We start from the raw sequence: 25,890 nt of genomic DNA, 5'->3' as shown, positions 1-25,890 counted from the left end.
TAGGATAAATTTCGTGGTCACTGCGGATTTCGGCCCGTATTGCTCTAGAACTCAGGAATGAAGGTGAAATGAAAAAAAAAAAAACTCGAAAACAAAAGTAAAATCGAAAATTTGTCTCGAGCTAAGCATCACCGTTGGGAGGTTAGGTTTGTATATTCAAAGTTTCGTTCAAATCTGTTCGGTAGTTTAAAAGAAATTTCTTGGTCACTGCAAATTTCGGCACGAATTGCCGTAGCCTATAATTCACGAATGAAGGTGAAACGGAAAAAATTTCACAAGCTGAATATCACCGTTAAGTCCTGTTGAATACGTGTACCAAGTTTCATCGAACTGCGTTCTTTAGATTGGGAGATATTTCTTGATCACTGAATTTGGAGATTGGCCTCGAGACCGGCCGCGTGTCCGGCCGTAAATTTGTCCGATACGTCATACTTTTTGTGTTGGATATTCATTTCGGAAATAAAACATCTGAACTCATCTGTGATTCGGACAGATTCTGAAAAAAAACGCAATTATCAATCAAGCAAAGCAGATAAAGTGTTATTCAGCTGAATTTAAATTTCAACAAAGAAAATTCCCATTTTTCATACAGTTTGCACATTAAACTCCCTACATTAATAATTCTATTTCTATCTGAGAATACACGTAAGGACGATAGAATATGTCAATTTCCATGGTTTCACAACAGTTTTTCCTACAAAATCTCACTTTTAGGTTCAGCTTCTTGCCACAGATGGCAGCACAACAATGTACGCCTGTATATAGCGATTTCATGGTCACCGGTCCGACCAAACAACACAAGTTACACAACAGTCATCGCTTGACCTTGAGTGTGTGGGTATATGAGAGTAAGGTGGCAGATGCGCACTCTTCTTGAGATGTACGCTGGTTTTTTGACATTTTTTGCTGCGTTGTGATGATTAAACTACCTTCGCAATGCATACATTACCATGTTTATTGCTCTCGAATTATTTGAATATGTCCTTCATACTCCTAGTTTCTTTTCCCCTGTGAGGGGCTCGGGCTGTGCATGTGCAATACTTATAGTGATTACTAGTAAGTGATAGCGGTATCCCGTGTGGCGCGTGGAAGATAGCCAACTACCTAGTTATATTGAACTTTTTAATTACCCGTGTTGTCAATGCCATTAATGCCAAACGGCCTTCATCAATGCAAACCCTACCGCTCAAATGTTTTATGGTCAAAGTCAATTTGTCAAAGTCTCCAATAATTTAGGCTGTAAGTCCCTCGAGTTCAACACTTGTCAATTATTTAAAATTTTAAAACATCAGATAGCGCACGCCGCACGGCACATTAGTGACAATGACATCGTGACAATACCAATGGCGATGTTGAATCGTTTTATATCATCTGATCATCTCATTATTCATTAAAAACTATTATACCTACCTAATTCCCGCTTTAGGCGTTCATAACAATTGATGTAAGAAGATCTAAATTCTTATCTCAAAAGATTGTCATATTTTCGTATCATTGCAGTTTGCAGGATTTTTCAGCGAGCTTGAGCAGTGAATTTGAAGCCTAATACTCATGTAACTGTGCTTACCTACTCGTTTCAATGTATAATCATGTCGGTCGTGCGTAGATTATTTTTGAGTGCGCCATACTACCAGCAAGCAGCAAGACGCTCGTCCACGAGTGTCGAGGCCAGGGTTGCCAGATGGAGCCGAGTGAAAAAGGCCAATTTAGCTCACAAAAAAGGCCACAAAAGGCCTCATTTGAAATTAATAAGAAATTCTTAAATTAAAGGTAGTTCTAACCATTCGCAGGGCATGCATTTACTCTCAACGCTTTCATAAAGCAAAAAAACTACACCAATTTCACCAAGTGTACGAGCTGAATTACCGCCAATGCCACATAAGCCGCCAGGTTCCAGCCTGCACGTTTCTGCACGTTACTTGCTGACCGTAAATAAAACCGTATAATACAGGTAAAGAACTATGATATTTAGGATTCGATTGCCACCTTACATCTATGAAGCTTTTCGATCGCGTTAGAAAGTTTTGGCTCAGTTTGCTAAGAAAATACATAGTGAAGTGGCCGGCGACATTAATGAAGTGGCGAAGTTCTGTGGTATTGATGGTAGAATATTTATACGCGGAAATGAAAATAAATGTAAACTCATATCTGCAGTATAAAGATGATGTGGTGCTTGCAAGACTAAAGTATATATTATTTGTCAATCCTATAAATTTGTCACAACTTTTGAATGCGTAGAAAAAAAATATTGCCTATCATAATTCGGAGAAGAGTAAATTATATTTATTCAAAGTGAAATTTTGTAGTGACTCACACCAGAAGGCTGAATGTATGGATAAACAGGGCTGTAACCTCAAAAATTAGTGCTGAATTTACTATTTAGAAGTGAAAACTATACTCGATTATACGCGCTCTCAGCTCTGCCATCCGTGGTTATTTATACCACTCGGCAACTGGATATAGTCCCATGGTTCAACACAAATGTTGCCCGAATTGAGCGGCACTCGCCAATGTTGCCACCTAAACCTGTAAACCGAAGAGTTGACACAGTTACGTGTCAAAATTAGAGTTTATTCGTCTTGGGCAAAACTAAATTTAGGTGTACTCGTCTTGGATAAAATTGAAGGACCAAATTATCAGAAAAAAACGGGAATTACACTTTTCATAAAAAAGGCCCAAAACGGATAAAAAGGCCAAATTATTTTTTGTCAGGCCAATGCCTTTAAAAAAGGCCACATCTGCGAAATTTGGCCTGAAAAAGGCCCATCTGGCAACACTGAATTTCAGACTAGCAACCAATGGAACACCTCAAGGATGATCGTGCGCATGACATTCCGGAAATCAGTAAACTGATCGTGACATCGTGTAGTTACTAGTTAACCCATGGAACAAATAAAACTGAGGAATTGCGGAACCGCTGTCGGGTATGTTGGTAGCGAAAATTTTGGTGCATGCGACGAGAAAGTATTAAAATTCAGTTCAGTAGGACGTTCAGTATTAAAATGAATGAATGGCTGGCATGATATACTTAGGCATTGAATCACAAAGATGAATGAACCCATCATTCTAGAACTCGTTGTTTGAACACGGGTAATCGTGTAATGTGGCTTCTTTAGGCAACGACACTTCCGCGTGATTGCACGTGCAAATGGTTTAAAATAAAAATTAATTTCTCCGTCTTCAAAAAAACTAAAATTTAATTGATTAACCGTAACCTAACGTGTCCGTCCGTGGTCGGCTTCCATTATACTCAGTTTCTATTAGCGAAAACTTATGGGAGCAAACCTGATTTCGCTATGGCTAGAAGATTAGATCAAAAAATAGTTTGAAACAAAAATTTTTAGTAGTATTTTCTAATAAAAATCATTTGAACGTAATAACACCTTTAGATATTTTGGAACGCGCGTCGGGACAAAAAAATAATTGTTTACATTGAAGGTAGCCCACCTTCACGGTGATGATAGTGTACACAAGTTTACTAGTAAATACTGAAGTTTAGTAGTAAATCAGTACTGAAAGTACTGATCTCATTGACCTCTTCGTGGAGCCTCTTAATTTCGTTCAAACTTGTCTAGAGACCTACAAGCTCTTCTTGAGTATTAGGGTACGCACACAGTGAGAGCCAGGTTGCCAGCGTGCTGGTTACCTGCTCAGGCTGGCGCCTACAACCATAGAATACAGAAGCCTATTCGTACAGGTTTTCACTGTGAACACTTACATTATTATCCTATGTTCATTCTTGTGGCAGGTTGAAACCATAGCATACAGAAGCCTATTCGTACAGGTTTTCACTGTGAACACTTACATTATTATCCTATGTTCATTCTTGTGGAAAGGTTGGAGCAGATTGACCGCGCGGGCAAACCTGCTTTCACTGTGTGCGTACCCTTATTCCGGAACGCCGACATCCGAGTTCGTGTGACAGAGTCTCAGGTTAGAAGGTTTGCGGGTTGCTTACTTACCGTACGCGCGACCTATAGAACTTGAGTTTTTTTTTTTGGATAAAATTGAAGGACCAAATTATCAGAAAAAAACGGGAATTACACTTTTCATAAAAAAGGCCCAAAACGGATAAAAAGGCCAAATTATTTTTTGTCAGGCCAATGCCTTTAAAAAAGGCCACATCTGCGAAATTTGGCCTGAAAAAGGCCCATCTGGCAACACTGGTCGAGGCTCGAGTTTGGACGTTGAAGTATAAATGCAGAGGGTTGCCCAAACTTTCCGATTTCGAATGCAAGTCGGAAATTCTTCCACCTTGTGATGATGGAGGTTAGAGTCTGTTAATAATGCTATATATTTTTGTTAACTCAGAACGTTATTCGATTCCTAGTGGGAAAAAAACTCATTATCATTTAGCATTTTAGTTACTGAAAAAATCACTAAACGACTGCCAAAAAATATAGTTCTGTTCCCTTTTTGCAATTAGTTTTAGTGATAATTCGGTTTCCTGATTATGTAATTTGAATTTTGTTTTAGGCCATATGATCAAATGCACGTAGATTCATCCTCATTTTTAACCCTCAAATTTTAGCATCAACGAATAAATGCGTCAAATTTGTTTCAGGTCCTTCAATCACCTAGCGATTTCAATGTAGACTTGTTGCTAAATTAATCTCATATTTACATTTTTATTTGTAATTTAAATGAATTTAAAATATATTCGTTGGTATACAATTCTTTTTAGTAATCTAATGATTAAGTTGAACTGATGATTTCTATTATTACAGACGTCATAATCGCCGCGGAGTGGCTGAGCGTGGACCCATACATGCGCTACAGGATCGCCATGTCTAAGCCCTGTGACGTCATCGTCGGCAGTCAGGTTGCCAAGTGGGTCCAAACGAATAATATTGAGTCGGCAGAATATTATTCGATAAAATTGGCTTGAAAGTTAAAGAAAATACTTTAATTACAAGAGTAGATGAACTATTCCCGCATTGAGTTAGGTCTCGTTCTGACGAAGCTCAATAATTTCCTTACTCGTTTCATAGATTTTTCACCTGTAGTAGCTAATGACCACGTTATCTTTTTTTCATTTGATTACTAAAAATTGTTTAGTTTCTGGATTAGGTTGAACTGTTCGTTGGAATGATTATTCTAGCTGCTACCGAATTCCCGCATAAACTTGGTCCCTTCATGACGATTCCTGTTTTCGTACCGGTTAGTGAGCAGGGTTGTGATGACCATTACTGATGTGCCCTGACTTTAGCTTGTGAATTCAGCGAAAAAATACGCTTTTCCATTGCGGCGGTGCCCAGACATGTTAATAAACTTTATTCGCCAATGTTTAGAGTTAATTTTCAAATTTTAATTTATATAAAATGTCTCTTTCGTATTAGCTACCGGTACTTTATACTCGACAGCAAATACATACATCCATAACAGTTGGTTTACGTGTCAGGGAAGAGATCGCTTGGTTTTCTCAAATGACAGTATATACTGACATTACAGTTAGTCTCATTTGTTCACAACACTGTGAAGACATCCGTTACGGTTCGTTAAGGTGTCAGCAAAGAGATCGTTTGGTTTTCTCAAATGACAGTATATACTGACATTACAGTTGGTCTCATTTGTTCACAACACTGTGAAGACATGCGTAATAGTTCGTTAAGATGGCTGTAATACGCCGTGTTTCCACAGAGTCATCGAGAGCCGCAACGCAGACATCCCTGTAGGGAGTTACGTGTTGGCCTACCCTGGCTGGCGCAGCCACGCACGCGTGTCCAAACAACACACGCACAACCCGTCCACCTTCACCAAACTCCCAGACTTCGGCCCCATACGACGCTCGGCCGCACTCGGCATCCTGGGCATGACTGGGTAAAGCCCAGGCTGGATAAATTTCTTCTTTTGCTTCATGTAATTATCTATAGACAAGAAAATATCTTCTTTTGCTTTCTAGTATAAATAAAAATGATTATCTGAGTCGGATACTCATGAATTATTCTCTGTGGGTAAACAGCGGGGCTCAGTGAATTTATAATACATAATCCTCTGGTCCACTTGTCCTCTTGCATGTATCCTCTCAATACCGTAAAATGGGGTAACTTAGACCACTTTTTTTTTAATTTTTTAACCTATTAGATATGCAAACTTTTCAAATCTTTCTATTGTGTTATGTAGCCTCAGTATTAGGCCTTTAATGCCCCTTGACAAAATTTTTCTATGTCAAATAGTTTTTGAGTTGTGGGGGTTTTTGTTAAAAAAAACAAAAAGTGGTCTAAGTTACCCTGCCGGTCTAAGTTACCCCATTTTACGGTACTTCACTTCCGGTGTCTGTTTAGTACGTTCTTAAGTTACAATAATAGATCACTTGACTTAAATTACTGGCCAAACCGACAAAACCTTGCAATTAATATAAATAACACATGCACAACGAACAGGAATCATCCGGGCTCGAGTAAACAATTGCGGAGCAAAGCACAAAAGGTTCATTGCCGTTTTATTCCGGGCTATAATTAAGCCGTTGCTTGAATTTTTCTACGCGCTTTCAATTATCTTAATTTTTGTTTACATTTTATTGCTTGTTTCTGGCAGCAACACGGCATACTTTGGCTTCCTGGAGCTGTGCAGCCCCAAGGCGGGGGAGACGGTGGTGGTGAACGCTGCTGCAGGGGCCGTCGGTAGCGCCGTCTGCCAGATCGCTAAGATTAAAGGTGAGAATAAGTGATGGGAGATGAGCAGTACTTGGAAATGAGCAGAAATTGGAGATGAGCAAAAAAGGGTGTTAAGCATAAATGGGAGGTGAGCGGGCCTTGAAAATATTTTGGTGAAAATAGAATTGATAATTTTATGCTTTTTTTGTCGTATGTTTTCAATAAATACGTGTCAAACTCGGCCATATAATGGTAAAAAATAATGAGGATTTAGGAAACTCTAGTGAAAAGTCAATACAACTTAAAATTCGTCATATCCCGCAATAAGAAATCGGCATTACGAATTGGTGAGCTTTCATCTGAAAAGCAGCTCACATATATCTTTAGTGTAAAAATCAGATTCCAGAAACATTTATATTAAGTAGTGCTGACAATTTCGCACAAACCTAAGTATTCTAGAGCTAGACTAAAGTTAGAGTACAGGAGCGGCAAGGCGTAGGTAACGGCTTCTTAGGCAACAGTTACTCTCTACAAAGAACAAAGTCGAGGCAACGGTGACTCCCTGCAAAGAACAAAGTCTAGGCAACAGTGACTCCCTACAAAGAACAAAGTCTATTTAACATTCAATTCGATAAAGTACCCTACACCGATATCAAAATAAAATGATGCATTAAACATCAGCAAACACAATATTAATACAACCCTAAGAAACGCAAAGGAATAGGTACAGTATCAACCGATACAGTAGGATATTAAGACTATACTAGAACATTCTCCGCACCTCTGCAGTTGCTGAATTCCACTCACAACTCCTTGCACATAACCCAAATGCATGTCCGCATAGAATCCGCACACTGCTACTGGATCGCCAACCGCTCTCCTGATTCTAAATTCAGCACATCGGCTCCTCTGATCTCTTTCTTCACATAGTTGTCTAAAAAGTCCCGAATAAAATCCCTACAGATAATAAGATCCCGAATAATGACGTAAATTTTATTCATTCTATTAGTAATCAAACAAAATATCAGCATCACCCTTGTGGGTGACCAGTATAAGGAAGAATAATTGAATATAAATAATAAAGATGAATGGGCATGAACGAAAGCACCGAATTATTGTGCTTGGCTACGGCATCATTATCTGCTACTCGGTTGCTTAGAGGCTTCCTGTCTGCGGCATTTTCTTATGTATTCTATAATCCAAACAGAATAAATTAATGTAAGTTGATCAAGTGTTAAATCAATTGTTTGGTTTATTGAATTTTTCCAGTATGATTAACGAACTGTTTATCTTAGTGTTAATTAACATTTTTCGAATATATTTGATGCTTATGATCTTTTACACCCTTGGCCATTGCTGTCACTGGACATGGGCTTGTACTTAAATGCAATAATAAAGGTATTTACTAGTTTATTAGTTCGCATTTCTTTGCCGGGGTTAATTATATTTTAACATTGTGTTTTGGTTTTCAGGATGTCGCGTGGTGGCGTTTGCAGGAGGCGCCAGGAAGTGCGACTACGTCAGGTCGCTGGGCGTCGATGAAGTCCACGACTACAAGAGCGAAGACATCGGTGCTGTCCTCAAGGCTGCCGCCCCCGACGGCGTCAACTGCTATTTTGATAATGTGCGTATTTATTTGCGCAGTAACTAATTTATCCAGTCTTTTTATGTTTCAGGTGCTAGTTTTTTAGTTTCATTCCATTTAGTTTTTGCCACCATCTTCACGGTATAATTGAATCGTAATGACATGCGCGCATTATGTTAAGGAATCATCTGTTTGTAATTTACATCATCTTCTAATTTCTATTAACTGAAAAATAAAGAATGCAAATTGCATCGAGCGGTAGCAACGATGATTTACGTAATGAATACTTGAAATTCCGTTTTTACGCGTTCTTTGATGGGTGTTCATTTTATTGACAATATTTCAACACAACGCCATTCTCAACATGTTAAGGATGTATAGAAAATATCTCCGACATGAGGTACTAAAACGAGTGTTTTTCTGCGCTGCAATGCTCATTGAAACAACCTTCTTTTCTGTTTATTGAGGTGGGCGGAGACTTCACTGCTGCGGTGGTTCCACACATGGCTGAGTACGGCAGAATATCGCTCTGTGGGACCATCTCCACCTACAACAAACAGCGCGGGGAACAAACTGCGCGTGAGTGTCATGAGTTCTGTTTGTTTGTCTATTGATGGTCAAATAGCGAAAAGAACTTACATGTTCGTGAGTGCCATGAGTTCCGTTAATATGTCCTTTAATAATATATTTTGTACATCGCAATGGCTAAGCTGAATTTCTCTTCAGTTGATAATTCATTCAATTTTGCAAGTAAAATACTATTATCATCCATCACTCTATCTTTTCCAATGAGAAATGACTCGTGTGTTTGTACTAATTTCTTTCAGTCACTATATTTTTTTGTACTTGTGCATCACTTCAGTCATTGATCCTCCATCAGTGAAACAAGTAGATCCTTCAATCCTATGCTATTTCTATTTCCATCATTCATTAATTGCTTTACATCATTAATCACAATTTACGGTTTTTGAATTTATGAAAAATTCGTTGAACGTTAAAACAATAAGTTTTCTTGAGAACGACCGTAGTTTCCTCCTCCATTGATGGGAACTGTACTCGGCAGCTCCTCTGGACCCAGGCTGGCTGATCCCCAAGCAGATCAGGACTGAAGGATTCATCGTGACGCGATGGGCGCCAAGATGGATGGAAGGAATCGGGCAACTGGCTCAATGGATCCAGGAGGTGAGGGAAATAATCTGCTGGCTCATGTAGTTCAGTATAAGATGGACTAAGTCAGCTAGCTTAATGGAACCATCTGACTAGCAGAATATGTCATTAGTAAGCTGGCCACATGGGGCTGCATATTAACACATTATTTTTCCCTGCTCATTATCCATCGAAGTAAATGTTCACTGTTGAAGTTTTTACCAATATATTTGTTGATATGTTATACATTGATACATGTTATTGTATCTCTTGACTGGAGGTTTAGCTTTACGCGCATCTCCATGCGTATTTTTTACTTAACGAGTTCCGCCTGTAACGTTGATCCACTATCTCATGCGGCAGGGCAAGCTGAAGTACAACGAGACTGTCATCGAAGGATTCGACAACATGCCTGAAGCTTTCATCGGTCTCTTCAGAGGAGACAACATCGGCAAAACCGTCGTCCAGTTCTGAAGTCCGGGAAGTTTGTTAGCGTCTGATGTATCTTAACGGTTGCTGCCATTCTCGAAGCCAATATCTATGAAGTGACTACCTCCACAGATAACCGCATAAGCTATCTAAGGCTAATTACATATGCAGACAAACAATTTTGAAATTGGGCATGAAACCCTGCCAAGTCATCAAATTTAAAAAAGGACATTTCTAGCGAATCGCATGTTGTTTGGAAGTCTTTCCTGTTGCTTCATCAGCGAGGAGGATATAATCGACACCAGAACCCAAACGAGTTTAGATTTCTCATGTACCGTTTAAACCATTAATATTAATTGATATTCTAGAAGCCAGGCTGAATTCGATCGAGTGTTTGACCGGAAAAGTTTTTCAAGTTGAAGGCGTCATGAACTTCAGGAATTTTTTAGTTTGGTCCTGTTGAGAACTCGATCTGAGTGACACCTTTGTCTGCCATTTATACGATTTCAATATACTACATCATATTGCTTCGATGGTGTCTTAAGTATTTATTACATACGAACTTTGTTGTTGTTAGATTCTCTTTTTTGTTCATCCAAGATTGTGCCGGAGTAACCATTAACACATGAACTGATGTAATACGTATTTTTGTGAACATACAATTTCGAATAATCTTAGCATTTCACTTCCCCAATTTTAATTTATCTAGACCTTTTTCAATAGACAATATCGAAATGGAACTTTGATAATTAGTGAACTAAGCGACGCCGGCTGCAACCGGTTTTAATTTTCCATTAATTTAACTGTGTTAAAGTTTTCGTAATTCTTTTTGAATTCTACGTAGATATGTATCATAAGAACACAGTTGAATACTCGTTGAGTATAGGTCAAGAAACCATGTATTAATGGTCGAAAATCGCACGTGGCATGTTTTAACTACAAATATTGCACGAAATTGTAGTTGGTAGGGAAATCCTCACTCAGACATTGAGGTGGTCAATAACAATGTTTGATGCTAGAATCTATGGTTCCCAACATCTCATCAACCTTTGGTTTATTGCGGAACCAAAGCGATCGAAGCCTCCAAGATGTTATAGACGGAAGAATGCGACGACAATGCTTTATTTGGGTGAGTTAGAAGGGAAATTTAGGGTTTTAGCTATTGGGGATTTCTTTATTAATAATTAGTTTTGGAAATATGGTACAGAACTCATCCGTTAGCGATACTGAAAAAAATCATATTCAAATCAAAAATTCGAAATTTAAATAAAGTATCTCCAGAAAACCATCTCAGCCGCTTGGTGATCGTCTTTTTGGTTAACCAATTACGATTATAGCTTCTAGCTTTCAGATTTTTCGGAAAAATTGTCAAACTAAAAAGGTAAATGCTCAATGTTGAAAAAACACTATTTATTAAAAACTTGGAATTTTTAAGACAACTCTTTAATTAGCTGTACTCTAAATTAGGTTAATTATCACCATCAATTCGCGTGATTGAGTATTACGACCTCAAGCATTCCTCATTATGTCCTCATGCATTCAATAAGCACATTCACCGCTTTTGGGAAATGTCCAGAACTTTATTTTATTGCTTATGTAATTAACTAGGTATAATCAAGATCAAATATTACTGATATCCAAGTTATGGAGCAACTCTCTACTCTCTAGGCATTGAAAGCTACCGAAGCCACGCGGGCTCAGTTTCAAAGTGCGGGCGCATAAACCTAACTTCAAAGCGCGACTGACGTGGGCTGAGGTGACGGCTAATCATGGCTCTCGAGCCAGTCTCCTGTTCGACATTCCCGTCTAGCTCATCATCGGTGTTTAGATATTTCTGAAATAAAATACTTAAAAAAAAACTTTTTAAAAAACCACGTTTTTCTTGTGGACTAAATAATAGAAAAAATAAATAACTTAAAAAAAACTTTTTAAAAAACCACGTTTTTCTTGTGGACTAAAAAGTAGAAAATAAATTATTGTTCGCCCCAAAAAAACGTGTGTCGGGCAGATTTATGATTAAAGCGAAAAGCACACAACTAAACAAACAAACAAACGCGAAGCTAAGCTAAGAAAAACGTGTTAAAATATTCTGCTCTTTATCCTGAAGTATAATTAAATTTTTGTCGAAATCTCCGTTCGGTGTAATTGGACTTAATGGCTTAAAGTCAAAATTCCAGCCTTTTTGTTGAGCTGGCACGACCTTCAAATACAATTCATCGGAATCAATCCAGCCTAGAAGACGAAAGAATCAGAATTATATATTCTCGAGTTTATTCTGAACGTGATTTTTCTACTTTTTTTGCATGAAAGAATATGTCTTGAAACTATAAATAATTAAACTGTTGTAAGAATAAAGTTTGCGTGGTTTAGAGCTCCGGCAGCTCATATCAGCACAGGGGAAGGTATTGGCTTGCGGTAGCGCTGCACCTGCACCGTGCAGTGCTGCACAGAGTACCGCCGCTGCAGTAGCTGCACCGCGCTCCTCTGTACCACCTCGTAGTCGCTGAGTGGGTCTGTAACAAATGAGATCTGTGATATAATTCCAGCCTGAGTGATTGTAATTACTGGCGTTACAATTAGAAAAATGCTTGCATTTACGGAGTGTATCCACATAGCCCTGAAAATCGTGTATACTCTTCTTAAATAAGTTCATGTAAATACATGATTATGAAATCCTGTCCCTCATATTATTTATTCATAAAACATCACCTATGTTACATCATTATTATTCGAGCACTTTCCTCGATTACAAAGGCAAAAAATGACATAAAATCTTGAACATCGTAAATAATAAATTATTAAAAATCAAGTCTAAGCTATTCAGCGATTGTTTTCTGTTTTTTATGTTTTTCTTGACCTATTTGAAGTCTCACAGCCGCGGCGTTAACGTCGAAGTTCAGCGCCCAGACCTGTACGGCCTCAACGCGCCTCACCCCCGCCACCCCAGCGAGCGCCTCCAGCACACCAGCCATGGACACGACAGCTGGGCAGCCTTCCAGCAGCACCTGGACCGCAGTGTGAGATTACTGAGTTACAGTATATATGTGGTTTTGACGGTAGCAATTATCTAGTAAAGGTAACTTGTTCTATTTGGGACATAATTTATTATGTTTCTGTGTTAGACATCTATACTTTGTTCCTTGTGCTGGTCATCTATACCTTTCTCCTAACGAGTTGGGCATATTTACTTTGCTCCTGGTTATGCATGGCATCATTCCAACAGTACGTGCTTCATCAGGCATGAAAAATGTTAGACAAGAATGCAAGGAGGATAAACAGTAAATGAAATTATAACAAATTAAACACATACGAATATTGAATAAAATTCTCAAGTTACTTACAAAGATTCAGAGTGAGAACCTTGGTTAAATGTATATGTTAGCCTGTTAGGCAAGCTACATGAACACTGCGCGTCGTAATGCTTAAGGGGACCGGCTACCCCCCCAAAAAACTCCTACAGTTATCATCCGATCATCATGAAACTTCACATACATACGTAAAATGTAAAAAAAATAACATTTTGTTCGTATGAATTTTTCGAAAAATTGATAGAAAACGTGAAATTCATAGAAAACGGCTAAAAAGGGGTACTACAGAAAATCGATCTCCTCCTACAAATATCGTCCTACAACATCCAGACACATATCATTCGATTCGTAAAGACCATATCTATCGACGTGGCCATCGCTTTTTTCATTTTCCCCATATTTTTTTTAATGCGCGTTTTTCCCATTTTTTCACTTTTTTCACCCCCTCCCCCCTTCTCCCCCATATATAAGACGAACCATGCACAAATTCAAAAAAAGCGATGGCCACGTCGATAGATAAAGTTTTTACAAATCGAATGATATAACTCTCATTGCTGTAGCTTGAAAACTGTAGGAGGAGATAGGTTTTCCGTGACAGTAAGTTCAATAAGTTGAACTTTCCAGGACAGCTCGACAAAGTCCCGCATGCCTCGAAATAGGCACTCAATGTAGCATGGATACCAACGTAAAGGCTTCTTGTTGCTTAGTCCACTCAAGGATGCCAGCAGCAACTCGTAGCGCAACCCTCCGTACGAAGTTAGGAGGGTAACTGAAGTCAGTTGCCAGATACAGCAACATATGTAGTCTTCACTGTTGAATTACGTAGGTTCTATTTGTTAAGGAATTCCCCCCCCCCCCTAACTCTCCCACCCGCCTCCGTTTAAAGAGCCGTCATGAACGTAAATATTCACGTAGAGAGATGGCAGTGATACCATTGGAAAGAGGAGAATTCCAGCTTTAAGATGAGTATAAAAACCGGAAAACGACAAAATTGAAAATTTTAGGGTAGCCGGTCCCCTTAACAACAGGAATAACGCTAACTATGTAAACAATAAATGCACAAGTAATAGTGTCACTAGATTGCTTGAATCGCAGATTCACTAGAAATTTAAAAGCGAAGAAAACTCCACAAAAATTCAGCATTTCTCTATTGAAAACGTTTCGGAGACCAGCTCCATCGTCAGTTCGATAAATCTAGAACACAAATACAGTCAGAAAATGAATAAAGTTGGGAGTCATAAGAAAAACAACAAAAACAACAGAAGTTAAAACCAAAATTTACAGGCAAAGGGCAGAATAATAAAGAAATACCTATCTATTCATAATTTCTAATGGATAAGAAGTGTAGGCAGCATTTAAACTAGGCTTCTCTTTAAAAATATACAATGATTCTAAAATGCGCAGATCGGAAGCACCAGAACTATAAGCTAAAATCTTAAAGTCAGTGTCGGACACCGGAACGTTGCACTGTTCGGCGTGAGTGCGCACAGCCGAATGAGGAGGGCGCGATAGTAACTGCCCAGTCCTATAACTCCTATCTTTATGCTCAGCGACCCTAGTGTAAAGGTTGCGTGCCGTCATTCCGACGTACGCAGATGCACATCGTGCACAACTAAATTTATAAACTAGGGACGATCGCATGTGAGAAGGGAGGATATCTTTGTACCTAAAAAATGAACCTATTTTAAAATTGTTAACCAGTAAGATACGTTCTTCTAGATTCAAGTTAAACGGGCTTCAAACACTATTACACCGTGGCTTCCGTATATGCTCGACTTTCCATGCCATGCATTCTGAATTTGAATTTTTGCGCAACGTCTTCTCGCTTAATGGATTTCCTTCTGGCCTGGTGTTTACCCAGATTAAGAAATTCATGTCTAAGCAATACAGTGAAGTTGTTCCAGAGCCTGATAGTAGAAAAGTGGTTTACTGTTCTTTTCCATACTTCGGCCATGCGTCCGAAGTTATGTCAAGAGAATTAAAAAATTTGTTTATGAAATACTTTCCGGACATTAATCTTTGTATCTTACCGGTTAACAATTTCAAAATAGGTTCGTTTTTTAGGTACAAAGATATCCTCCCTTCTCACATGCGATCGTCCCTAGTTTATAAATTTAGTTGTGCACGATGTGCATCTGCGTATGTCGGAATGACGGCACGCAACCTTTACACTAGGGTCGCTGAGCATAAAGATAGGAGTTATAGGACTGGGCAGTTACTATCGCGCCCTCCTCATTCGGCTGTGCGCACTCACGCCGAACAGTGCAACGTTCCGGTGTCCGACACTGACTTTAAGATTTTAGCTTATAGTTCTGGTGCTTCCGATCTGCGCATTTTAGAATCATTGTATATTTTTAAAGAGAAGCCTAGTTTAAATGCTGCCTACAGTTCTTATCCATTAGAAATTGTGAATAGATAGGTATTTCTTTATTATTCTGCCCTTTGCCTGTAAATTTAGGTTTTAACTTCTGTTGCTTTTGTTGTTTTTCTTATGACTCCCAACTTTATTCATTTTCTGACTGTATTTGTGTTCTAGATTTATCGAACTGACGATGGAGCTGGTCTCCGAAACGTTTTCAATAGAGAAATGCTGAATTTTTGTGGAGTTTTCTTCGCTTTTAAATTTCATAAATGCACAAACAATGTGATTAAAAATTACGAGCTAGCAATTCGCTCGCCTCACCAAAAGGATTTGCTTGAGTGCTGGCAGTGTGCTGGTCAGCACGATGCCGCAGCTCAGGATTGTCAGCACAGGATCCAGCAGCTTCCATGTCGGCTGACAAAATTTGGGATGCTGAATTCAAGTGTTTTTTCAAACGGTAAAATAAGCATTCCTCATTTTTATGCTGGTAAGATATTTCAAATCTAAAAATAAGTTTTAGGACACGATGAGTTGATCTTTGATTTAATTTTACCACTGAAACCTCCTAAAACTTCTGTCACACATTTCCCCAGTCCTCATCAAGCGGTAGAATACGTATTCTGTATTTTTCGCTGGTAAGATATTTCAAATCCTAAAATGAGTTTTATGATACGATGAGTTGATCTTTGATTTAATTTTACTACTGAAACCTAGAACTTCTGTCATTCATTGCCCCAGTCCCACCTGAACCCTGATGACCAGAGCCGCCACCAAGACACTTGCCGTCAACGTCACGTCGCCGTATGCGTGCAGGAGCGACACGCGCAGCAGCGGCGCCCGTGTCGGCCTTCTGCTGTTCGTTCCACCAACGCCGAAGAACGGCGTTTTTTGGTCAAATTTTGTTGCATGTGAAAACTTGTAGGAGGACGAAATCCGGGGTAATTTTCTTGTGCAAAACGGGCGTATTTCCCCACGAAGGAGTAAGATTATTCTGTTGGAGAAATTCTAGATGGAACATTTAATTCGTAGTTAATTTATCACCAAATTACATGAATGTGTTTGTGCTCTTACAATACTGGCAGTTCTTTTGCTTGACGCGTATTTTATTCAAGCCAAGCGGCCTCAGACCTTGAGGGTAAAAACGTTCACTAGGGCAACTTTCGAAGCAGCAATAAAGTTACGCCTGCCCTAAATTCAATAAGCTGACACCCAGCAGCCAATATGCCGACATGGCGTTTTAAGTCGGACGGATCTACGGTACATTTTTTTCTATCATTTTATTGCCTTTGATTGCTCTTCAACACCAACGGATGCATATCTAGGAAATCTTTCCAAGCGTTATGAAGTATCTTCCACCAATAATAACTAGAAATTTCCTGATCAAAATGTGTATCACATTCTTTATCGCGAAGTACCGTAGCATGAAATTTCATCTTGAGGGGATTTTTTTAAACATCCAATGAAATTTGGTTCTTATTTCTATTACATCTTGATAAAAATATTAATTTTTCCCATTAACAATATTTCTGTCTGTATCTCTAATTTTACTTTCTCTCTGAAGCCTAATTTTTCCAAAATCAGAGCAAAGCTCAAATTTCGCTATCATTCATTATTGATACAACTTGACTAAACTGGAGGGACAAAATATATTTAAAAAATCAAGGATTACATAGGGTTGAATGTTCAGAATTAACTAATAGGCTTCCATGGAGGTTCAATAAATAGAAGTCAACAATGGAGGCGAGTGCGTCTTGTGAGGCGAAGTGATGAACTAACTTGACAGGTGATGGCGGATGGAAAGAGGGAGTTTTCCAATCACTTAAAATCACATTGAGATTAACACAACAAATATTTTCGAAAAAATCAATCGATCCAAGTAGAGCGAGGTTAAGAATATCATTTCAAGATTATCACAAATGTCATTATCTGATGATCACTTACAATAGATTCCCTGCAAAGCCGAGCAGTGCAGAGACGATCATGAGATCAGGATCAAGATCTTCGTAGTGCAGAGACGCCACACGAGCCGCCGCCGCGTAGACCAGCAGCCCGCACACCAGCCATGTCTGCTGTACGCTTACCAGACTGCACACAACCTCTGCACAACATACGTGCATACAACCTCTGCACAACATACGTGCACACTACAACCTCTGCACAACATATGTGCACACAACCTCTGCACAACATATGTGCACACAACCTCTGCACAACATATGTGCACACAACCTCTGCACAACACGCAAAATATTTATTGTTCCCGAAAAATATCAGTATTGCGGAACTAGAAGAATAAACAGACAAACTTGTCTCGTTCCAATACAGAACAGCTCGTACTTGGGATTTAGAAAATTCAAGGTTTGAAACTAAGATTGCAATATTTTCTGAAAGCAGGTCTTTTTAAGTTATATTGACATCCGAATAACACATTCTCATTACAAATAAGAAGGCCTGCCGTAAAAATCATTTTTAATAATTGTTTTTGTTTGTATTGGCTGAGTTTCTGAATGAATAGTGAACAAGATCATTTTTGCTTAGCAGGCTCATCTCAGAGCACACACATTTTGCTGGATATAGCCACCACAGAAAAAATTCATAGTTTAGGTATGGTAACAATAGCTTATATTTTGAGCTTCTCATTCGATCTAGATCTATCATTGTTTATCAGCTTCAATCAAAAAGATTTTTATAATGAATCTCAGAGTAAAATAACTCGCCTTGGATTCATTTATTCATCGAAAATTGATATCTATATATGGCATCAAAATTCTACTATCACAATAATCATTGACTTTGACTGCCAAAAGCTACACAGCACAAATCAAAGTCGTTCATGTATCATGGCAGCCGCAACCTGCACAACTGAGAAGCATCTCTCTCATCTCGTCGACTCTTATTGTTGGCAAATCGTACCCTCCACATCCTACTCGGATCTTTTAACCCGACACGTCTTGCAAATGATGATCCTGAGATCCTCTGCAACCCCAATGATATCCCCAACGGACCCGGTTGCATCTGTGGGCCAGCGATTATTGCTGCTACTGCTCGCTCATCTTCAGTCATCATTGATTCTTCATTGAGCCTACTTAATTACACAGACATCAGAATAAAGGCAAGACGTTTTAGATGAAGAAATAATTGCACAAATTGCGCCGACAAGTGTCTGAAGCTGGAGAATCACTGAATATCTTTTATAGCCAGCCAAGTCACCACTAACATAAAGATATTTGTTAACAAATGCAATAGATAAATTTTCAAATAAATGTATCATATTAGTACTTCATCTACAGCCAGCAATGATCAACGTTAATTATTGTAATATTGTAAACTTTCGATACCACAGTCCTCTTGAAATTCGACTTTACCGTAAACAACCCTGCAATTTTTCACTTAGTAATCAATCACAATCCGAATCAATCACTAAATTATTTATTCACTTCGTAATCAATCAATAATTTTCGGGTCGTTAAATTTACGACCAAGCTCTGCAGTGAGGTTCGTTGCCCTATCTATTTTGTTGAACCATTTTATTCATTCTAATATTCCATTACTTCTTCCGTCTTGGCAGCGCCAGTTAAGCTTTGATTGTAAGTCTGGGCTCATCAGCACTTACAATTCATAAATTAAAAATGAAATAGTTTAAGTTAATTTCCAAGCACGCAACTAATATTATTAAATGACGATCATTAAGGATTGACTGAATATTACAACTATCACAATTAAGTATCATATTGGTCAATGTTCGGTTTCTTGAATTACAGTCCAGCACGCACCAGGCGTACATACAAACGACAAGCAGAGATGCATGCACCGAAAATATTGGTACTAAGTTTCCACAATACAGTGCACACATTTATTCATTGCACAAACACGATTTATTCACACATTAGGATCTTAACAAAATAACACCCGGCACATTACACGTTACACACAATAACACCCTGAACATTCCGCGTTACACACCATGACACCCTGCACATTACACGTTGCACACAATAACACACTTCACAAAAATGATAAATGCAAGAGCTTCCTTATCTCTAGTACGTTGAACGTTCAAATTCCAATGAATGATGCAATAGCAATGAAATTGAAATTAATCATTGAGTTTTTAAACTTGAATCGAATACATAATTCATTTTTTGGGGAGCTATAAATATTGCTTTTTCAAAATTAAATTCTCATTTCTATATTAACTGTAACTGCTGTGGAAATAAAAAGGAAACTTAACCTTGTCCGATTTCTAGACTATGAAATTATAGAAAACTTTTCAACCACTATTACTATTACTATTCTTGTTAGCAAAAATACTTGAAGCAGACCTGCCCGTTGGAAGCCGAATGTCATGACAGGAGTGGGAGATCTGGCAGCCACCCTGGAAGCAGCCAACACTGCCAGCAGACCACAGACGTCGCAGAGCAAGTGACCGCAGTCAAACAGCACTGCCAGACTGCCAGAGAACTGGCTGCCTGCTGCCTGCAGCACCTGATGCCAAGCATTTCTTTTTAAATAACAGCAATTTCTTGTTCATATCCAGGCATTTGTTCAATTCCTTCGTCAGACGTCTTTTTTTATCTCTCTCTGTATAATTCTCTCTTGATTTAAATTCAAATTACCATGGCAAATATGCCATGCAACGCAGCCTGTAATGAAACATGTACATGGTATTTTTGAGTCACGAGTATGTGATGAAATATCCGTAGAGCATCTGCAAAATAATTTTTATTAAGATTATAATCAAACATTAACAACTATCATAATCAAACATCCGTCATAATCAAACATCTGTCATAATAAAACATCAACACCTAGCATAATCAAACATCCGTCATTGGTGACAGGGTGTGATAAAGTGACAAGGTACGGCAGAGTACGATAGGGTGACAGGGTGTGATAAAGTGACAAGGTACGGCAGAGTACGATAGGGTGACAGGGTGCGATAAAGTGACAAGGTACGACAGGGTACGATAGGGTGACAGGGTACGATAGGGTGACAGGGTACGACAGGGTGAAGTTCACCTGGAAATGGTGCAAATGAAATATGACTTTTCGGTAGGATGGGGCTAGGTAATTTACACCTGGCGATATCGGAAATATTACGAGGCACCTGAAGAGGAGCAATAGGCCTTCCTGAAAATCGTGCAAATGATAATGTGCCCCGGGGGAGGGTGGGACGGGTGAGGTACACATTATAATTACATAATAATAATGGCCAGCAGGAGGTAACGGAACTGAATTAATAACTCAAGGTCAAGATACCAAAAGCAATAACACATAACATTGATGGTGGATGATGAGGAACAAATGAATTGTCGTGTGAATCTAAGAGATTTCTGATGAGAATCTAAAAGAGTTCTGATGTGAATATAAAAGAGTTATGATGTGAATCTGAAAGAGTTCTGATGTGAATCTACGAGAGTTTTGATGTGAATCTAAGAGAGTTCTGATGTGAATCTAAAAGAGTTCTGATGTGAATTTAAGAGAGTTCTGATATGAATCTAAAAGAGTTCTGATGTGAATCTAAGAGAGTTCTTGAATCTAAAAGAGTTCTGATGTGAATCTACGAGAGTTCTGATGTGAATCTAAAAGAGTTCTGATGTGAATCTAAGAGAGTTCTGATATGAATCTAAAAGAGTTCTGATGTGAATCTAAGAGAGTTCTGATGTTAATCTAAGAGAGTTCTGATGTGAATCTAAAAGACTTCTGATGTGAATCTAAGAGAATTCTGATGTGAATTTAAGAAAGTTCTGATGTGAATCTAAGAGAGTTCTGATGTGAATCTAAAAGAGTTCTGATGTGAATCTAAAAGAGTTTCTGATGTGAATCTAACAGAGTTCTGATGTGAATCTTAGAGAGTTCTGATGCACAACCTTTCGAGCATAGAGAGCTTCAGTCTGGATGAAAAGCCTGTAAAAATAACTTAATGCTCAGCTAATTTTTTTTAACAGTTGATGTCTAACGATGCATCAATCGCTATTCCTTCATTCTATCCACTACTCTTAAAATTTTATTGAACGAAGTAATTATCAGTCGGATATTAATAGTCGCGTCAACTGTTCGCTTATTGCTTCCGAACTGCCATGGTAAGTTTGCAGCCTCATGTCAAAATTTCGATGCAAGTTTGTTCAGAGCGTTGTCGCTGAGGCAGCAGTTAGTACTCACATTTAGGTATAACGCCTGTTTGGTGTGGAAGTTGTACCAGGTTTTCGTTCGTATCCAAGTGACCTTACTACCTTAGTTCAAGCTCTGGATATTATTCAATTCCTAAGTATGTCGAACAAAAGACATGGATTATTTCTATAGTAAAATACGTGTTTGTCATAGTTTAATTGTTGTGTGATAGCTCGGCCCTCTGGGAAATCTTTTTTATAAAATAAATTAGTTTAAAACACTTAGTGAAAGACAGTGCGAACCGATAAATTATTCATTATGGCGGTTAGGAGCCAGCGATCGTGTCATCAAAATTAGGAAAATCACTTTCGTTCTAATGACTTTCACCACTCATACCTGTCAAAAAATTGATCTTTTTAACAGTAAACGCTTATCTATTAAATTTTACGGTAAGTAGATTATTATTGTTGAATGAATCTAAACCAAATTATTATAACTTTTTAACAAAATGACTTTTTCACTTTCAATTAAATTAAAGCGATTATTTATTGTTAAAAAAATTACCTTTCTTCGGTGATGAATTTTTATATTCTAATTTTTTTAGTATCTAAGTAGAAGCAGATTAATGAAAGTATTGAATTATTGAAGCTCTCACCTCACGACTCTCGTCGGACTCAGCGTCAGACTCGGACGTCGTTTCATCACGTGAACCTCGGCCTTCTTCTGATGACAGACAAAACTCGAAGAAACTTTAAAAATATTACAGCATTATTGAATAAACTTTGTGCTATCAAAACTTGAAAGTGATACGTACGATTGACATACGTGATGAAGATTTATTAAACTCGAGAGGAGAAATGTAACTTTCAGTGTAACGTTTTCATAAAATATGAATATCAGACAAGGAGTGAAAGTTATTGGTTTAGTAAAATTGGCGCTTGATGGTAAGGTGAAGGCAGGAATAATTACATTAATGGCGTATGGAAATCTCTCTGATTTTGCTTTGCAACAATACTACTGCAGCAATAATACAGCAACAATACTACTGTAACAATACTACTGCAACATTACAACTGCAATAATACTACTGCAACTATACTATTGCAACAATACTATTGCAACAATACTACTGCAACAATTCTACTGCAAAAATTATGCTGCATGCGACTGGGCATATTAAATTTAAATGACTATGTATATTGAATTGTTTCTCTAATGAATGCAAAATTAATGGTAATATCCACGTTCGTGCGTGTGGTGTTGTGTAAAAGAGAAACCGCCGTAAAAATCAAGTAGTTGATGATATAGTAAATGATTTGTCGTTAGGAAACTAACAACATTCACTGAAGATTATATATACTTCTGCGATGTATAATAATTCTGTATAATGTAATAATATGTAATTATGTAATGCATAATGTAATAATATGTAATAATGTAATTTCTGTATAAAATACATACCTGATAGTACTGGATCATCTCGGGGACAGCGCTTAGGAGCTGTTGACGTCATGATACGTGTTACTGGAGCCCTAAGTTGCACACGATTTGATGTCCGGTAAAATACTAGAAAACGTTGAAAAATTACGTATACGAGGTTCTTTTTACATCCGAGCGTGGTTTAATTAGAACAATCAGAAACGAGAATATTACTATCTCCTTGTTTTACAAGAAGATAGTAATATATATTTGAACTACATATAGTCCCAAAATGGCCCCTTTATTTTAGTTGTATCATTAATGTAAATTACTCTATGGTAAATTATTGAGTTTTAAGACTATATTTTACAAAAGTTAAAGAGATGCGAGCATTCTACACGAATGACTTAGATTATGCTTGGTGTCTTTTAATCCTTAAAGAAAAAAAAAGCTCGGTTTAAACTCTAAATTAAATTATGCTCGGTTTAGATCTCTAAATCAAAAAATTAGCGCCGTTTAAACTCTAAATTGAAAATTTAACTCGGTTTTGAACTCGAAAAAGTTCGGTTTTGAAGTCTAGATTAAAAAAATCGGTTCCTCTGAGAAATCTTAGAGGAAAGCTTCTCCAGTGTATTATAATTTGAAAATTCCATATCACGAATGAAATTCAATTTCATAAAAAGTATTTTCAAAAATTTTTTGAGTACTTATGAGAGAAACACTCTTTGAGAGTAACTATTAACACTCTTTATTAAAATAAATTTGAAGCCTTCATGACCTTCAGTTCCAACTAGTGAATAGTGTTACTTTAAGGTAAAACTCTTCATTTAAAGTAACTCTCTTTGAAAAAGTATTTTTCATATTGCCTCATTAAATGAAGTGTACAGGTGAACCTGATTGGTTGCTTTGTTTATGCATGATTTTGGAAAAAATCTCCATAAAATCGCTTATATTTTACTATTTTATTTCTCTCACTTTCCTTATCCCCAAGTTTTTAAAATATTTTTTTTTGTCAAAACCTCAAACAGCGAGTAAAATGGCCAGCGACGGCTACTGAATGAAAGTCAACTCCAATTTCTTTGAGTTCTTAAGAATTTTCAACATAGAAATTTCGTTTCCCTTTTTCTCATTTCCGAGCTGCCTACTTTGATCAAATGAGACTAACAGAGAACGGATAATGTTGCCTTCTTAAAGCGGTCTCGGCTGAGCTGAATATATAACGCGATTCAATAATCTTGAAATAAATTATTTAGCAATTGGTCCACAATTAGTATCATTCTGCAAAGTCTTTCGTGCTCACAGTCCCGTGATCCACTATCACTAGAGTTAGCCCGCGCTGCTCACAGTCCCGAGATCTACTACTACTAGAGTTGGCCCCTGCGCTGCTCACAGTCCCGAGATCTACTACCACTAGAGTTGACCCCCGCGCTGCTCACAGATCCGAGATCAACTACCACTAGAGTTGACCCCCGCGCTGCTCACAGTCCCGAGATCAACTACCACTAGAGTTGACCCCCGCGCTGCTCACAGTCCCGAGATCTACTACCACTAGAGTTGACCCCCGCACTGCTCACAGTCCCGAGATCTACTACCACTAGAGTTGACCCTCGCGCTGCTCACAGTCCCGAGATCTACTCTCACTAGAGTTGACCCCACGCTGCTCACAGTCCCGTGATCTACTATCACTAGAGTTGACCCCACGCTGCTCACAGTCCCGAGATCTACTCTCACTAGCGTTGACCCCACGCTGCTCACAGTCCCGAGATCTACTCTCACTAGCGTCGGCCCCGCGCTGCTCACAGTCCCGAGTTCTACTTGTCACTAGAGTTTAGTGTCCCAACTCAGAGTTAAATCGTGTCACTGGCTGCGCTGCTTGGATCAGCCTTATGAGATCATGAGAAAAGGAGAAGAAAATGTTGCAATGTCGATGAGCGAGAGTTACTGTAGAAGACTTTAATTATAACATAAAATGTATTTGGTGAGTTTTCTACTTGATGAATACGTCGCCGGAATTAAATTCATAGAGATATTATTATATAATGATGATTACAGTCGAATATCTGTAAATTCGTGGCGTGCGATGCATTCAAATTTCAATTTTATCTTATCCCACTGCTCATACCAACCTTTAAGTAGCATAACCGCCCTAATTTTTCCACTGATATCAATATTATTTAATTATTATTATTATATTAATTATTTATTTAATTATTAAAATTATTTAATTCGAGAGCTTGAAAATAAATTCGTTTTTTACCGCTGTACTGTGGTGTTAACAGTCGGCAAAGAAAATTAACATTTGCCCTTTTTTCAGACAAAAGCCTTTGATGGAAGTACTTTTAGAGATTATGGATGAACTTTACAGTTTAAGTCCCTGAAAGTGTGAAAAGTTAGATAGAAGCTCGTGAAATATTAGCGACAGTTGTCCCATTATAGAATGAAATATGCATAGCAAAGATGTAAATTCGGAGTGTTGGCGTATCACAAGTGCTAGAAAAAAATGTACACGATGTAAATGGGAAGCGTTTTCTGTTCAAAATAGATTTTGGCAATATTCTCCTTTTCTATCATCAAGTTCATTCAACTGTAAATTTGCAATCCTGAAAAAAAATCAATAACAAATGATAATATGATTTATGCTACTCATACTACTTGGAAAAAATCAAGTCACACAAAAATTAATTAAGTTGACGCGTTCATTTCTTCAATAATTTGTACCTATATGTGGCGACTTTCGATCTTTAGTTTCAAAAAAGAACTGCAATAGTTCTCTTCATATATCTTACTAAATTCTCATAAGCCTTGCTAAATTCGTATAACTCGTCCTAATTTCCTTGAGGTCTTAAGAAATTCGAATAAATCTGGATTAATTCTTAAAACTCTAAATAAATTCGTACACTGAATTCGCTCTCACTGAATTCTTATAACCATCAT

General features: G+C 38.0%; 2 protein-coding genes across 2 annotated transcripts; one reads left to right on the top strand and one right to left on the bottom strand.

The window, feature by feature from the left end:
• Nucleotides 1–1,486: 1,486 nt before the first annotated feature.
• On the top strand, nt 1,487–10,429 carry LOC108683358 (prostaglandin reductase 1). Its single transcript, XM_018172671.2, has 9 exons — nt 1,487–1,667; nt 4,173–4,269; nt 4,728–4,830; nt 5,641–5,820; nt 6,538–6,656; nt 8,069–8,220; nt 8,649–8,760; nt 9,245–9,363; nt 9,691–10,429. The coding sequence occupies exons 1-9, from the start codon at nt 1,590–1,592 to the stop codon at nt 9,799–9,801; spliced, it is 1,071 nt and encodes a 356-aa protein (XP_018028160.1). The 5' UTR covers nt 1,487–1,589; the 3' UTR covers nt 9,802–10,429.
• Nucleotides 10,430–16,152: 5,723 nt separating this feature from the next.
• Nucleotides 16,153–23,050, bottom strand: LOC108683342 (zinc transporter 4-like). Its single transcript, XM_018172648.1, has 5 exons — nt 22,999–23,050; nt 22,193–22,260; nt 19,749–19,911; nt 17,368–17,524; nt 16,153–16,372 (listed from the first exon to the last, which is right to left on the bottom strand). Exons 1-5 carry the CDS (start codon nt 23,048–23,050, stop codon nt 16,153–16,155), a joined length of 660 nt encoding a protein of 219 aa, XP_018028137.1.
• Nucleotides 23,051–25,890: the final 2,840 nt, after the last annotated feature.

Source organism: Hyalella azteca, unplaced genomic scaffold (assembly GCF_000764305.2).
Source record: "Hyalella azteca isolate HAZT.00-mixed unplaced genomic scaffold, Hazt_2.0.2 contig3170, whole genome shotgun sequence".
Classification (NCBI taxonomy): Eukaryota; Metazoa; Arthropoda; class Malacostraca; order Amphipoda; family Hyalellidae; genus Hyalella; species Hyalella azteca.
This window is presented reverse-complemented; position numbering and strand designations above follow the sequence as displayed.

What these genes read in the sequence shown, in the direction of transcription:
- LOC108683342 (XM_018172648.1), bottom strand. Translation starts at nt 23,050, where the DNA reads ATGACGTCAACAGCTCCTAAGCGCTGTCCCCGAGATGATCCAGTACTA. An exon ending in AGATGATCCAGTACTATCAG is followed by an intron (nt 22,261 to 22,998) that starts GTATGTATTTTA and finishes GTCTGTCATCAG; the next exon opens with AAGAAGGCCGAGGTTCACGT. An exon ending in GGCTTTGCAGGGAATCTATT is followed by an intron (nt 16,373 to 17,367) that starts GTAAGTGATCAT and finishes GTTTTGCACAAG; the next exon opens with AAAATTACCCCGGATTTCGT.
- LOC108683358 (XM_018172671.2), top strand. Translation starts at nt 1,590, where the DNA reads ATGTCGGTCGTGCGTAGATTATTTTTGAGTGCGCCATACTACCAGCAA. An exon ending in CCAGATCGCTAAGATTAAAG is followed by an intron (nt 6,657 to 8,068) that starts GTGAGAATAAGT and finishes TTTGGTTTTCAG; the next exon opens with GATGTCGCGTGGTGGCGTTT. An exon ending in TCAACTGCTATTTTGATAAT is followed by an intron (nt 8,221 to 8,648) that starts GTGCGTATTTAT and finishes CTGTTTATTGAG; the next exon opens with GTGGGCGGAGACTTCACTGC.